This window comes from Ostrea edulis, chromosome 2 (genome assembly GCF_947568905.1).
Source record: "Ostrea edulis chromosome 2, xbOstEdul1.1, whole genome shotgun sequence".
Taxonomy (NCBI): Eukaryota; Metazoa; Mollusca; class Bivalvia; order Ostreida; family Ostreidae; genus Ostrea; species Ostrea edulis.
In genome coordinates, this window is record NC_079165.1 from 86,138,737 (window position 1) to 86,154,789 (window position 16,053).

At 34.1% G+C, this 16,053-nt stretch overlaps 1 protein-coding gene across 1 annotated transcript; it reads left to right on the forward strand.

Moving 5' to 3' along the window:
• The first annotated feature begins 5,377 nt into the window (after positions 1-5,377).
• On the forward strand, positions 5,378-8,070 carry LOC130051942 (uncharacterized). The gene is made up of 2 exons (XM_056155281.1): positions 5,378-5,812; positions 6,146-8,070. The coding sequence occupies exons 1-2, from the start codon at positions 5,388-5,390 to the stop codon at positions 7,044-7,046; spliced, it is 1,326 nt and encodes a 441-aa protein (XP_056011256.1). The 5' UTR covers positions 5,378-5,387; the 3' UTR covers positions 7,047-8,070.
• Positions 8,071-16,053: the final 7,983 nt, after the last annotated feature.

Sequence of the window (16,053 nt, forward strand, 5' to 3'; positions counted from 1 at the left end):
CTAGAAAATGGAGTAAGATTTCAGATTTATTCTTTTGTTGCATATAGCATTTAGGTATGGTTAGTAACATGTATATGTGTTCATTGTGGTACTAAAAAAAAAAAAAAAAAAAAAAAAAAAATCTCGTACCAGTAAATTTGTAAGGTATTATTTAGAAATGTTAAAGTTACCAGAATTTTGTGATCCTTACAGTACTTAAGGCAAGACCTAAGTACAAGTTTCAGGCAGTCATTGTACTTGCCATTTTGTACCCGCTTGGGTTTTCGTTTTCGTTTCAACTTTTACCATGTTTTTCCTGGCGATTTTTCCATCGATTTTATTTGATTTATCTAGGAATGTATATTAATGAGTTCCAGATTTATCCTTTTTGTGAAGAATAATCGTTGGGAAAATTTCTGCCATTTATTTCTTACGGTATTAGTTGATTACTAAAATTCGGTGAGTTTTTACAGTACTTAAGGCAAGACCTAAGTACAAGTTTCAGGCAGTCATTGTACTTGCCATTTTGTACCCGCTTGGGTTTTTTCATTTTAGTTTCAACTTTTACCCTGGCGATTTTCCATCGATTATATTTGATTTATCTAGGAATGTATCACAATGCGTTCGAGATTTATCCTTTCTGTAAAGAATAATCGTTGAGAAAATGCCTGCCAATTTATTTGTACGGTATTAGTTGATTACTAAAATCTGTGTGTTTTTACAGTACTTAAGGCAAGACCTAAGTACAAGTTTCAGGCAGTCATTGTACTTGCCAATTTGTACCCGTTTGGGTTTTTCGCTTTAGTTTCAACTTTTACCCTGGAGATTTTTTCATAGGTTTTTATTTGATTTCTCTAGGGATAGAAGTAGAATATTCTCAGGTTTATCACGAAGTACAATGTAGTGACGGTCTACACTCAAGGGCAGATATTTACATGTCCACGTGGAAGTGACGTTTGCGTCACGCGTCCACTGGTACCAGTGAGAGAATGACTTTGAACGTAATTAGTTCATATTAACTTTGTGATTTGGTTCTATCCACGTGCAGGCACACCCGTTTTTGATTGATCAATGATTCAATGTTTTTTCGTTTTCTATCATCACTTAAATTTATCGTTAAAATATGCCTATTAAACTCATTGTTCCAAATTGTTGCTTCAGAAAGAAATTGTTACATTTTAGGTTTATTGCTTATGGTAATTGTAGAGTTTAATAGTTCGATACCGAATTGTAAATTCCTTCTATTCATGGTATTATCTATATTTGAGGTATGAAGTATTATGATGAATGTGTTGACGATCTTTCTACAAGAATTCGATTCTCAGATTATTGTATGATCACCACGACCAGTTTATTGCATAGTCGAAGAACAATTAACAATACATAGTCGTCTTTATGCAAGGCATTAAAGCCTACTAGGTGATTTGGCACGGCAATAGGTGAAACGACTTCAAATGTGGTGATTTATTACTGATGTGAGCGCTTCGTTTTATGTAGCTAGTAGTCCTTACGGAGTGGCATCTGTTCAAGAGAAGCTGATTAATTGCTTTTGCATTCGCACAATGGGGGGTGCGATTTGCTTGCATTAAGGGAAAATTTTGGTTTAGTTTGAAAACAATATTGGTTCTTCCTTTATTGTGATATTTCCGGGATAACTTTTGTTATCAGCTGTAATCGGTACAGGGTGTCTGTAACTAGTGTAAGTACAGAATCAGGCGATTAGCCACCATTAGGAGAAAAGATTCAGTTTCTATCACTTTAGTTTATTGCTTTTCAATAACATTACCATTTGTAGTTATGCATACTTAATTGTGTGTATAATGTATTTTCAAAATATTGGCATGTGATGTACACACGCAAAAGTCATGGTATTACTTGCATCTTCTAGGCATTCATATTTAACTTAACACAGATTATGTTAAATATAAGGATATATTCTTCTGTCTCAATTTACAATTCTGTAGGTATATTTACTAGCATTATGCCAGGAAAAAGAAGCAAACCCCAGCAATCCAAAACAAACCAGGCGAAACGACCTCGACGTGGCCAAAACAAAAGAGGAGAACGAAAACTTTCTACTGATGCTGTGACAGGGGATGTCAGCACTTCACCAACCACTATTCCTCCTGAAACTTTGGCAGCATTGACCCAAGCCATAACAAAGGGCACCGTGTAATTCATGGACTGGAGTTATGGAGTGGAGTTTGGAGTCAAATTTTGGAGTCTGAGATTTTTTAAAAATATGAATGGAAAAAGACGTTCAAGAATTTGCATTAGTTTGAAAGTCTTCAATATTTTTGTATGATTGTTGGCTGCTTCACATCTGATTAGTAATTCACAGGAACAATGACCCAGTTAAAATTTATGTTTTTGACACTTATGTAAGTAGTCAGAACTTGGGAAAATTAAACCAGAAGTGAATAGATAGACATGATACTGACGAAATAACTACGGTTCTTTCAAAATATATGTGACCTAGTGTTGGGTTAACTTAGTTTTCCGCAGAACAACATGAGTCACCAATATATTGAATGCATAGCAAAGTATATTATTTAAGTAAATGTATATGTGAATTGATAATCTTTTTAAAGTGCCATGTTAAGAAACCAAGTTGATAGTTGCATATTTAAAGTAAACGAGAGAAAAATCATTGAATAATCTTCCTCAATATGGATTATATGGAAATGCATATAAACCATGGAAGTAGCTATTTGAACGAATTTGCAAAAATCAAACAACCTTGTAGCATTTTATTAACCTACATTGTACAGCTGTGTGGTCAAAAAACCTATAAAAGTTTTAGCAGACATAACAAAGATGTGACAGATGATAAAATTTAGTTTAGGGGTTTTATCACCTTCCAATTATGTGTTGAAAGCAATGGTGGTCATTATTTATGTAACAGTTAAATTTGATTAAAACATAGAATAAACTGTCACTGTTTTAGGTAACATACTAATTGAAAATGAAAGCTCTGTTAGATTACATTAGCTCATAGAATTGTTTTCCAATTAAGTGAAAGGTCAGAATACTTCACACCCAGTTTCAGAGATGCTGATTAAACTGTGAACAATGACCGTTTAATTTTGGTCTATGTGACCTAATGTCGGGATAACTTGGTTCTCTAAAATCCAAATCATCTGGGGCCACAGAGGGGTAAATGATATTAGCACATGCAATAAAAATGTGCCATTTTTAAGAATTAAAACCTAAACGAACCTCAAAAAGAGAGTATATATATGAAAAATTAATTGATAAAGAGTACTTGTTAACATTCAAGATTACTGTGTGCTTGCTAGCTAAATCCTTGAGGTGTTTCTCTTTCTTCAAAAATGTCCAAGAAGATAATTCTGAAGAAAACATATGCTGAGGCTGTTAAAGGTAAGAACATATGATATAATATCTAACCAATTGGTATAAATTGTCCATTTTATTTCAACTAGATCCTTTTTAACTGGACATCAAAATCTTATTGTCGAACTTGTTATAAGTAACACAAACTTTGCTTAACGTTTTGGATAATTTTAAAATTCAAAGTTGTCTAAATATTTGCTGAATAAAGCTTAATTAATTGCAATTGAATAGGTGATGAAAAGTCAGACAGTGAATAAGGTGTTCCAGGTGAAAGTGTTATTAAGCCACAAATGACTGGATTTCCTTACCACAAATTACCACTTGAAAAGACCAGCCAACCATGCCAAAAAGAAGGGCAACTTAGACTCAGGAAGACAAAAAATTCCCCAAAGGAAATTGTCAGACAGGTAAAACCAGTTGTATGGACAATTTCCTCCGACTCGGATAGTTCACCTACTCCAAAGAAGAGAGGAAGAAAAATGTCTGCAGTTGTATCACCTTTTAAAGGAGCCATTGATCATTCACCCTCAACTTCTCTACTGCTTCCATTATTCCCAATCAAGAAAGGAAAAGAGGGAACTCAACAAAAAGATTTTCTACCTTCCCCCATTATCATAAGTGATATGAGTGAAGATGAGAAAAATTCAACTGTGCCATCACCTGTGCGAAGGCAACTCTTCAAAAGAAAATATAGCAGGTCAGATTCAAGTGACAGTTTGCCTGATATTGACAGTGCCGTTTACATTCCAGAGAAACATTCAAAATGTCAAGAAGAATTTGTAGAATGTTATGAAAATGATCCACTTTTACCAATTTATAAGTCACCGAACCATGGAATACCTACTAAAGAGGCTGTTGAAATTCTGATTCAAAAATTAAGACCGAACCAACTAACTAGAACAATTCCAACAGATATTAACAGAAATGCTGTATTTGTATACAGCATTAATTCCATTGGGCATTGGAAAAATGCCCTTTGTGATGGAATGGGTTGTTGGATTCAGAATGGGAAAACCACAAATCATGTGAAAATTGGAAATGATGGAACTATTGAAATATCAAATCAACATCAAAATTCAGAGAAATTGAGAGTCATAAGAAGGAAGTATACGAACAAATCTTACTCAAAACTTCATAGAATTGTTATTCAATTACAAGAGTCAGACACTGATTTAATATTGGATCAAATGCTTGTCCAGTATTATTTTGATGGAAAGGAAGTTTCCGTAACAGTTGCAGCCCATGGAAACAGCAATGAACCACCAACCTCTAAATATTAAAGAACATTTGAGAGCACCAAGAGTCGTATCAAAGAGCTCTGTCAGTTCAACAAACCAAAGGATATTTTCCATACTCTTATAGAAGATGAAGGGGGCCTGAACGAAATAAAATGTGGGTCACAAATAGCTCGAGATAGGAAGCAAATACGTAATTTTAATAGAAAGAGTCTATCTACACCAGATCCTGTCATTGAATGTTTGGATTTAGCGAAAAGACAGGAGAAAACCGAGGATAGATTTTTAAGAGAGGTGAGAGCTTCACCTGAATTTACAATGTTTATGTCAACCGATCGACAATTGACAGAAATAGAAAAATTTTGTACCAATGAGACCAATTTGTCAATTCTTGGAATCGATACAACTTTTAATATTGGTGAATATTATGTGTCAATTACCACCTACAGACACCTGATGTTGACAAACTCTTTCGGGGTAGAACCAGTTATGATAGGACCAATGCTATTACACCAAAGAAAGACATTTGATAGCTACTTCAAGTTGTCTTCATCTTTATTACAAAACTCTCCAAATCTGAAAAATCTACAAGTTTTTGGAACAGACGGTGACGTAAATTTGTCAAATGCATTTGAGGTTTGCTTTCCATCTAGCATACATTTACTTTGCGATATCCACATGGTTGACAACATAAAAATAAAATTAAATAAACTAAATATCAAAGGACATTTAGCAAGACAGTACATACAAGATATTTTTGACCACATGCAGAAGGACACTAAGATAAAAGGACTGGTTGATTATCTAAATGAAACTGAAATGAGTAATGTACTCGAACAATTAAAGGAAGAATGGATTTCACGTCACGAAAATGGGAAAGACTTTTTACAATATTTTCTGGAACATAAACTTGAACTTATAAGAAATTGTATGAGCGCAGAAGTAAGAACAAGATGTGGACTCGGTTTTCCTCCAAAACCATATACACAAAATGGGAATGAATGCATCAACTCTGTCATAAAAGCCGATATTTTTAGTAAGAATAAAGGAAAAGAAAAGAAACTAGATCCTTATGACTTTGTCAAACTGGCAGAGAAGTGTGTTAGGCGACAAGAAAATGAAATCAAACTTGCTCTGATAGGCAAAGGGGAATATAAATTAAAAGCGGAATACAGACACCTGCAAACAGATGAGACTTTGTATTGGAAGAAGTCAGCACAGCAAAGAGAAGCACTATTTAAACGGTATGCAGTATGAATCACTTATCTATATATCATTTTATATTTAAATAATTTATTATTAATCCAAATGAATTTTATTTACTCCAATAACTGACGGTTATATCAAAATAATTCTATTTTGTTAAACAGGGAATATCAATTCTCTATATTTTGTTAAATGAAATACATGTATGAATTTAGATTGATGTAGAAAATATGGATTTCTATTTGTGGTCTTAAACGGCCCTTACTCTGAAAATAAAAAAAATACAATATATATTCTTAAACAACACATTCCCTGTACGTTTTCATCTATCTCCTACACCATGTCATGTGAAATTCATTAAATTTTTATAGTTTCCAAAATGAACCTCTTAAAGAAGAAGATAAAGAGAGAGATAACACCCCAAGCTGGTTTTCTCAATCCGAGTCCATGAGCTGCATACCAGGCCTTCCCTCTCGGGTCTCTGAAGATATTATACAGGAAGCTGATAGGTTAATTACAACAAAACACAGTATTGTTCCTTTGCCTGGTGATACAGAGGGGAAGATCTACCTTGCTGCTAACAAAGAAAAATCATCGGATCCTTTTAAGTTAAAATTCTATCCGAATTCTGCATCAGTGTCTTGTGAAAAGAGGTGTTCTCGATGGAGTGCATTCCAAGTCTGTGAACACACTATTAGTGTAGCCCAATATCTAGGTGTATTAAAAGAATATTTAACAAAACTTTCCAAAACAAGAGCACGAAAAGGAGTTAGTTGTAATTTATATCAGTTAGCCAGTACAAATATGCCAGCATGTCGTGGTAGAAAAGCAAATGCTGCGACCCAAAAAAGGAAAGGAAAAATTAGCAAAACTTCTAAGAACACTCTATTCTATGCAGATTCCAATGAATCGGATATTGATAAAACAAATAGAATTTCACATTGTCAGCCATTTCACTTGACCTTCCTTGCAGGATTGATAAGAGTGTGTTATGGATGTGGCCAAGATTTTAAACAGGCAAACAGGCAACCTCCACATGACCTTATTTTAAAACGGTTTGACCACAGAATCTATACTAGCCCCCGGACAAAACTGAAAAGGAAATCATTTAATTTGCAAAATACATATTTCCATCTGAATGCAGAATGTGCAAGAAAAATATGTCCTGAATTTGAAATGAAAGATGTTATAATACATGATGAAATAAAATGTCAATTAACTTCAGATCATTTGAAGCTACTAAATGAAAATGGTATTTACCTTGGTAATTAAATAATTACTGCATGTGATGAGATGCAATGAGAAAAAGAATTAAGAGATGAGCTCTTCAACTACTCATAAAACAAACTGCTGTTATTATTATTTTTTTTAATGTTTTTTGTTTTGTTTTTTGTATATTTTATATGTTTATTTACAACTATGTATAAACTTATTGTTATTATTATTGCTTTTTTAATTTGAATTATATTGCATAGAGATTAGAATTACTATGCGCAAATAAAAAAGTAATTTAAAAACTGATTTTCATGTTTTAATTTATGATCATAGGAGGGTATAAAGACATGTTGATGCTACAACATGTACAACCCCTGTCATTTTTATCAAAAACTTGTTTTGGAGAAAACTGCATTTTTTAAACGAAGGAAAAATAGATGTGAAAAGGAAAAACTGTTTTTATGAGTGAAATTAATACCAATGACCCTGTTTTAAGGACCAGCTATGCAGGGATTTGATGCAGCCACTGCTTGTCCCACATATTCAGTTTATCTGAGAATCTGTCAGGAGTTATTTATACAAGAGCAGGCAGTGTTTCACGATTATAACAGACCCATTCATTCACATCAGCATGTTATCATGAAAGTACAATAATTTTAGGAAATCCTTTTTTGAGGAAAAAGAGTAACTTGGAGTTGACCAGTTCACCTGTTTAAAAGAGAATTAACTTATAAATATAACATCAGTCCTGTGATTTAGGTAATAGATATTTTGTGATCTTCACCGGACTTGTTCAAACAATCACCATCTTAATTAAATGAATATTTGTAATTATCTCAACTCTAACGACATAAGCGTTTACAATGTCTTTCATAATTATAGATTTGCTTATGGATAGCTCTGGTTGATGTTACAGGGTAATTTAATCATTTGTGAATGATGCCATTATCCAAATTGATAAAAAAAACTGCACACCACTAGTTTACTTCAATAATATTTTTTTAACTACAGAATTATAGACCATAACGTTCAAAGGTACACACAACTGTCACCTCCAATTGCAGCATTCATTTGATGTAATGTTAAAGCCACTGTTCATAGTGACAATGGTACATAAGTATTTCAGTTTAAGAGAAATACACAAATATATTTATGATTATTTTAAGCATTTATCTTTACTTTATAAAACATATCTCATTGCAGTATTTATTAAATCTAGAAATAGTTTTTTATATATATATATAAAAGGTTTATAATATTTATACTTAAAATGATTTAAATAATTTGAAATAAAAAAAAATCTTCAAAAATCGTATGGTTACATATTTTCTCAGATGCCATTTTGCAAATTTATAAGTGCTGTTTTACAAATATTTAAGTGCCTTTTTGAATATTTCGGAAGAGCCGTTTTCACCATTTAGTATAAAATTCTAACACCCGGTGTTCTTAATACATTCGAGGTGTTTTTCGGAGCTTGTCGTAAAGGCCCGAGAAGTTGTGATTGCATGCTGAATATCAAAGTCCTAGCTGTTGTGTTGGTCGTAAGTTAGAGGTTAAACTGTTTTTATTTGATAAAGATCAAAGATAAAGTTCAATGTTACGAGATCAGTAAGAGTTTTTTTAGGACAAGAAATAGTTATGCTAAAGATCAAAGCCTTATCTCTCACGGTTCAAAAGACATAATGTATAATGATAGTGTGAAATATTCTTGAAAACTAGATCAAATATTATGTCATGAGGTCTGCAATCCTGGTGTTTTTCATAATGTCTTGGCTAAATATTAAACTAGTACCTCTTACAGTTCAATAGATATAAGGTGTCACCTAGTGGCAGAGGGACAGACAGACAATGGAAGGGTGTTCCATTAGTGCCCATGCTTTAGATGACACAAAATAGATTCCATTGAACACTACTTCTATTAACAAACAAAACCACAAAAGAAATTAATTTAAGTTTTTGCTTGAAAGCAAAAATTAAACTAAAGAAAAGAGAAAAAACAGACTCCAAAATTTGACTCCAAACTCCACTCCAAACTCCACTCCATAACTCCAGTCCATGAATTACACGGTGCCATAACAAAGTCGGTTACAGAGAAAGTGTTAGCAGAGATAAAACCATTGCTACAACAGCAGGGGAGTATCTCTGTTCATAATGAAGGGTCAGATTGTCAAATGATAAGTAGGTCAGGGAATGCAAACATTTCTGGTTTGGTATCAAGTGCTGTGGTTGAACACAGTTCACAGATTGTTGGTACTGAATGCCCATCTTTAGCAAATGCAGGTAAGAAGGCAGGATTTGTAAGCTTTTCTGTACCAATAGAGGCAAAGGTTTCAGACAAAATCAAATCAAAAATTTGGTCAAAACAGTATGTTGATATGGCTCTGTTGTTAAAAAAGGAAAAGGGAAAAAGTAAATATTCTATCAAAGTTGAAGAACAAGATCAGTCAGGTAAGGTGGTGATTCACAATATGAGGTCCGAAGATGATGACGATGTAAGGGATGGCTCCTTATCCCTGAATGACTGGGTAACGGCATGGAATAGGTATGCAGCAATATATTGCATTAAGTATACATCTGCACAACCAAAACTTGCAAAACATATGGAATCTGTTAGGCAGATTGCAGAAGACAAGGGGGATTGGAGAAAATATGATAAGGAGTTCAGGGAACTCATAGAACAAGGTGAGGTAGAATGGGGTGACGTCCATATGGAGATATATGTTAATGCTCGCCTCAAGCAATCTGAGAAAAAGTTGAGCAAAATTGCAACAGAGCGTTCAACATTGGGTAAGTATGAGGAAATTCCTCATGGAGCATGCTTTGCCTTTCACAAAGCTGGGAGATATTGTACCCTAGGTGCTTCTTGCAAATTTCAGCACAGATGTTTTAATTGTGGTGGCATCCATCCAATTTATTCATGTAAAAATCTGCTTCAACGGCCATTTCGTTTCTTGGACAGAGCTAGAACCCAAAAATCATTTCAAAGTAATGGAAAACAAACTTACACAGGTAATTATAAATCCACAAAGGCAACCTATTCCACAAAAGGGTCCAACGCCAATAAATCCCAGTAGGTTAGAGTATTGGTTAGTGGGGTATGACAACATAGAAACTGAATTTTTAGTTAATGGTTTTAGATATGGTTTTAGTATTGGTTATACAGGGAAAATTGAAAATATCGTTTCTAAAAACTTGAAATCAGCAAATGACTTACCAGATGTTATCAGCAAGAAGTTAGAGAAAGAGATATGTTTGGGTAGAATTATGGGTCCTTTCACAGAAAAGCCATTGCCAGTTTTACATTGTTCCCCCTTAGGTCTAGTTAACAAGAAAACAGAGGGTGAGTACCGTATGATTCATCATCTGTCATATCCAGAAGGTAAATCGGTCAATGATGGCATCCCAGAAGAGGAGTCATTTGTTCAATACTCTTCTGTTGAGGATGCTATTCAGTACATTAAAAAGTGTGGGAAAGGATCATATTGTTGCAAAACAGATATTTCTAATGCATTTAGGATTATCAATTTACATGCATCCCAGTTTAAATATTTTGGTTTTACATGGCAAGGTAATTGGTATTTTGACACATGTCTTCAGATGGGTTGCAGTTCTTCTTGTCGCATATTTGAAAGGTTTAGTACGGCGGTTCAGTGGATAGCACAAGAAAAATTAGGTATAAAATTTATGACTCATGTATTAGATGATTTTCTAATTGTTGATAAATCTGCCACAGAATGCCGCAAGAAACTTGAGACATTCTTAACAGTTTGTGCTGACATAGGTATACCTATGGCTAAGGATAAAACATTCGGTCCAGACAAGATAATGACTTTTCTGGGTTATGAATTAGACACTGAGATGATGGAGGCACGGCTACCTATTGATAAAGTTAGAAAATGTGAGGATGCAATTGAGGAGATTTTGCCTTGCAAAAAGATTACTTTGAAGGATATGCAATCAGTGATTGGTCTTCTTAATTTTGCTTGTAATGTGGTCTTGCCATGAAGAGCATTTCTAAGGCGACTTATCAATACCACTGTTGGCATTATAAAATCATATTATCACATTAGATTAAACAAAGAGGTAAAAGCAGATTTACATACTTGGTTGGCCTTTTTGGATCAATTCAACGGTAGGTCAGTTTTCTTACCGGATAGGTGGGTAGATTCCAACGAATTGAAATTGTATACAGATGCTTCAGGATCTATTGGATATGGGGCAGTGTTAGGAGGACATTGGTTCTATAGTACTTGGGATGTTAATTGGAAAAAATGTAATATTACTCTCTTGGAATTTTATCCAATAGTTTTAGCTCTTAAAGTGTGGAGTCATATTTTGAAAAACAAATGTATTTACTTTTACACAGATAATTATGCTCTTGTGCATATCATTAACAAACAATCATCGAAAGATAAATGTATAATGTATCTGGTGAGAGAGTTAGTGCTCATTTGTTTGCAGTCTAACATTTTGTTTCAAGCTAGGCATCTTAGTACCAAAGAAAATATTCTATGTGACTGTTTGTCTCGTTTGAAGGTTCAGCAGTTCCATCAGTTGGCTCCTTGGATGGACAAAGAACCGATGTTGATTCCTCAGCTGCCAGCCTTACCTCCTTAGAACCAGTCTTGAGGAATCTGTTGAATTCAACATTGGCACCAGCTTCCACTCAGGCATATAAAAGGGCATGGGCTACTTTCAGAAATTTTGCAAACAAATTTCATATAAGTAATGATCTTCCATTGTCTCAGGATACTTTGGCATTGTTTATCTCTTATTTATTTGCTGAAGGTTATGCAGCCTCTTCTATTGTGTCATTTATTTCATCAATAGCATATATACATAGAATCAATAACTTGCCCGACAATACGTCATGCTTCCTTGTTCAAAAACTGTTAAGTTCTTGTCGCAAATCAAGACCTTCAATGGATATTCGTTTACCAATAACAATTGCAGTGCTACATAAAATCTGTGGGGCATTAGAAAATACAGTGTCAAATATTTATAAGAAAGTACTATTTCAAGCAATGTTTTTATTGGCTTTCCATGGGTTCCTCAGAATAGGAGAAATAACATCAAGTTGCACTGCTAATCATATCTTGCAAATGTCACAGGTTACTTTTCTAAAAAGTAAAATTTTGATTCACTTTCAAAATTATAAACATTCTGGTGGTAAAGTCTTTACACTTACAATCAATTTGTGCAACTCTTTTAAATATTGTCCAGTCGGGGCATTAGATTACTACTTAAAAATGAGAGGGAGGCGTGAAGGGCCCCTTTTTTGCTACCCCCCAAATATCCCTGTCTCAAGGCACGAATTCTCAAACATATTAAAAGAGAGTCTCATGTTTTGTAATTTGGATGTTAATAGATTCAAAGGACATTCTTTTCGAATTGGAATGGCCTCTTACTGTGCATCACGGGGGATGAGTGATAGTCAGATTAGATTCCTGGGCAGATGGAAATCAGATGCATTTAAATCTTACATAAGACATGTGACACCATGTTGATATATGTCTGGGTTGAAGTGGAGCTAAAAGGCAGATCTCAGTGTTCTTTACATGTGCAGGACCTTGACTTCCAAGTGTGTTTCAGGATCATTACCTAACGGGGACATATGCTTAAGTCATTTGTTAATACTTAGGCTGGTAAATGTTCAAGCTACACACATATATGACGGTGGTGAAATGACAGTGAGAAATGTTACATGCGATGTACTGTTTGTATGGGGCATATGTTTATCCCTTATCAAGAACATTTATGCCTGAGTCATTTGTTAATACTCAGGATCACATACAAACCAAATCCTCAAATGACGGTAATACTTTGATTTTGTTGTAACGAGGGCATATGTTTATCTCTCAAAGAGCAATTTTATCATTATTATTATTGAGTTGTAATAGATACATGTATATTTTCCTACATGTCTCATGGACAAGTTGTGTTTCTGTTGTAGTATGGGACATATGTTTATTCCCATATTGCAATGTCCAAATTATGTAATTGTTACCCACTACTGATAATTTTATGGTTTGATGTGTGTTGCCACAGTTTTCCTTCATGGGTCTGAACTTTCCCTGTTTCGGTCAAGTCAGTGGCGTTTTCAGACCCATTTTCATAATTTTTCGGTTAAGTCTAAGTTTTAATTACTGAAAATTTGGATTATCTCCCTTTACAAAATTGGTTTATTTTTCATATTTACATTTTGTGTCTGTTAAAATTATATGACATTGTTAATAATACTTTTGAGAATTTCAAACAAATTATTAAACGTCACAAAGGTGGCAACACACGACAAACTGTTCTTTAGGCTTTTTATTCATTAGAGGAGGATAAGATATGGTTATTTTATTGATGAGAGGATATTGGAAAGAAAGAAGCAAATTAATGGGTTACTGGGCAATAAAAAGACTTATTGCATTAATATAAATAAATTTAAGTTTACTTAAGAATTCTTATAGTAATCAATAAGTATCCTCCTTGAATGGCATAGTCTGAGATATTGTATGGTTAAGCATGATGATGGTTATTTTGTCCCGTGTCTGAGGACAGGCAGAGATTGACCAATCAGATTCTAACAATTAAAATTCCGGCCATGCGGTGCGTCACTCTGCCTCTTCTCCCACCTACAGCTTTGGAGGACGGACGTTTTTTCAAGTTTGTGAGTTACCTCCTTCCGCCCCTCCTCCGCCATTGACATTTCGAAACCACGTCACAAAACTTAAGGCGATCCGACAGAGCCTGATGACGTGGAGTGTAGGTATTCCGCTGTGAAGGACAATTTGTTTGATACAAAGTAGTAAAGCGATGTATTTCTTTTGAGAGAAAGTGAACTTTACTCGGGTAATGAAGATACACTGCGCAGAATTATGTAGATGTCTGTACAGATATCTCATTTCTCATTATACAGAAAAAATTATCTAACCCCCAAACAATCTGATTAGATCCGCTACCCTAATATCATGTCGCTGCACAAATGTTGTAATATAATATTATTTCAGGGGATCAAAGGTCTGATTTTCATCAGACTGACCCTGTAAACAAAATTATTTGATATCTTCAACTTGTCCCATACTTGGAATAAACGTATTTTTACAGCTCATCACTTTATAAATCAAAATTAGAAAGACAAATATTTCTTTTAAAATGACTTTGTGATGCAGATTGATACATTTTGATATTTTCTCAAGATTTCTATCCCATTCTGAAACAAACTGTTTGATAATTATTTCATTCACCTGTGAGTCGAAGCTTTTCATAAGTGTGAAAATCTCAGTTCGTCCATACTTACGGCAGTCCAGAAAAGTTAAAACATATCTCATAATTTTAAACCGAAGATGTTCCAAAGATCTGTCATAAAATCACATACTAAAAACATGTACGTTTAAAAATTTCACAAGATCAAAAGGAATAATTATTAAGATTAGATATCTATCAGTTTGTTTGTTTTTTTTAAAATAAAATACATTTGCACATATTGGAATTTTGAGATTATACGAACTTTTTAAATATCTTTTCAACATCGAAAAACTTTTCATAACGGCATGCTTCACATACAGACAGCGATATTGGGCTAATACAACAGTCAAACAAATCAAACTGACGATCTACGGATAAATCTAAATATTCAAAATCTTCACTTGAAACTCATCCTGTATATGTTTAACTCTGAGTCATTAAAGACTGAATAATAAATTTCTGTGATATTCTCTATCACATATCATTTTTATTTTGACAAAACACATTTCCACAAAAATAAATAAAAATGATTTCTAAAGTAGGAGTTATCGATCTTAACTCATAAAATCTTTACATAAAGACTTGTTAAAAGCTGCATGGCCAGTAAAATGTAATTGTCTCTCATAAAGTTGCACAATATAATGAATATATTATCAACATATTTAGAAAACTTCTCAACAAATTTGTTCTTGGGTAAAACAATACAGAAATTCTACTTGTACACATAGGTAAGCGGGGTACGAGTCGAGATGGAAATCGACAAAACGTGTTTTTATTTTTCAAGCTGTTGAAATTATTTAAACAACATTTAGATAAACCGAGTTTTACGAATTGAAAGGCTTACACAATAATGTTTCATTACGGTTTTTTTAAGGATTATAAATATTTCACTCAACATTTAGAAAATTAAGACTTGACCATAAGTTTATATACGTCCTTTACCCGTGTAATTGATTGCAACAAATGCACGTAATCAGCGAAAAGTGGATATGTTTTCAGGTGAAAGGTCCAGATTTTGCACTCACCCTAAAAAACTCCAAAATAACATAAAACCAAATAATGAAGAAAAAAGATACTAATATTTCTTCCAACTCATTCGAGTCCTGTCGAGATCCGGGTTAGAATAGGCCCTCAGTACCCCTTACTTGTCGTAAGAGGCGACCAAATTGAGAAGTCATTCCGATGAGACCGGAAAAAACCCACCACGAGACCTTATGTCACAACTGGTGTGGTACGATAAAGACCACTCCCTGCTAAAAGGCCGTAAACGCCGAGCATAGACCTAAATTTTGCAGCCCTTTACCGGCAATGGTTACGTCTCCATATGAGTGAAATATTTCCGAGAGGGGCGTTAAACAATATTCAATCAATTCTATAGAAAGTTCGGGATTATTAATGTTACCCTTTCACACAACTGATTCGATACGTGAGAGCACATTCTGTATATGACAAAATTAAATCGAGACAGGTTACTGACAAATAAGTTGCTATCAAGTCTAATGCTGTCTCATGTGTGTCTGTCATAGCAATTGTTAGACAGTTCTATACAAACTAATTTGGACTACGGATTACTCCGTTTTTCTGATCAAGGTACAGGACTCACAACGGACCGGATGTGACCAATCAACAGGGGATACCTACTCCCCCTGGGTACCTTATGCAACCTCTGGTGTTTCCAAGGATCCGTGTTAGCCCTACTCTTAATTTTGTATTCTCCATAAGATTTGTAATATTTATCACTGTTCCTTGTCTTCGTTTTTGCATCCCCGTGAACTCGAAATAAAAGACACCACAGCGTTTCCCCATATAGCTTGATATTTTGATCTAT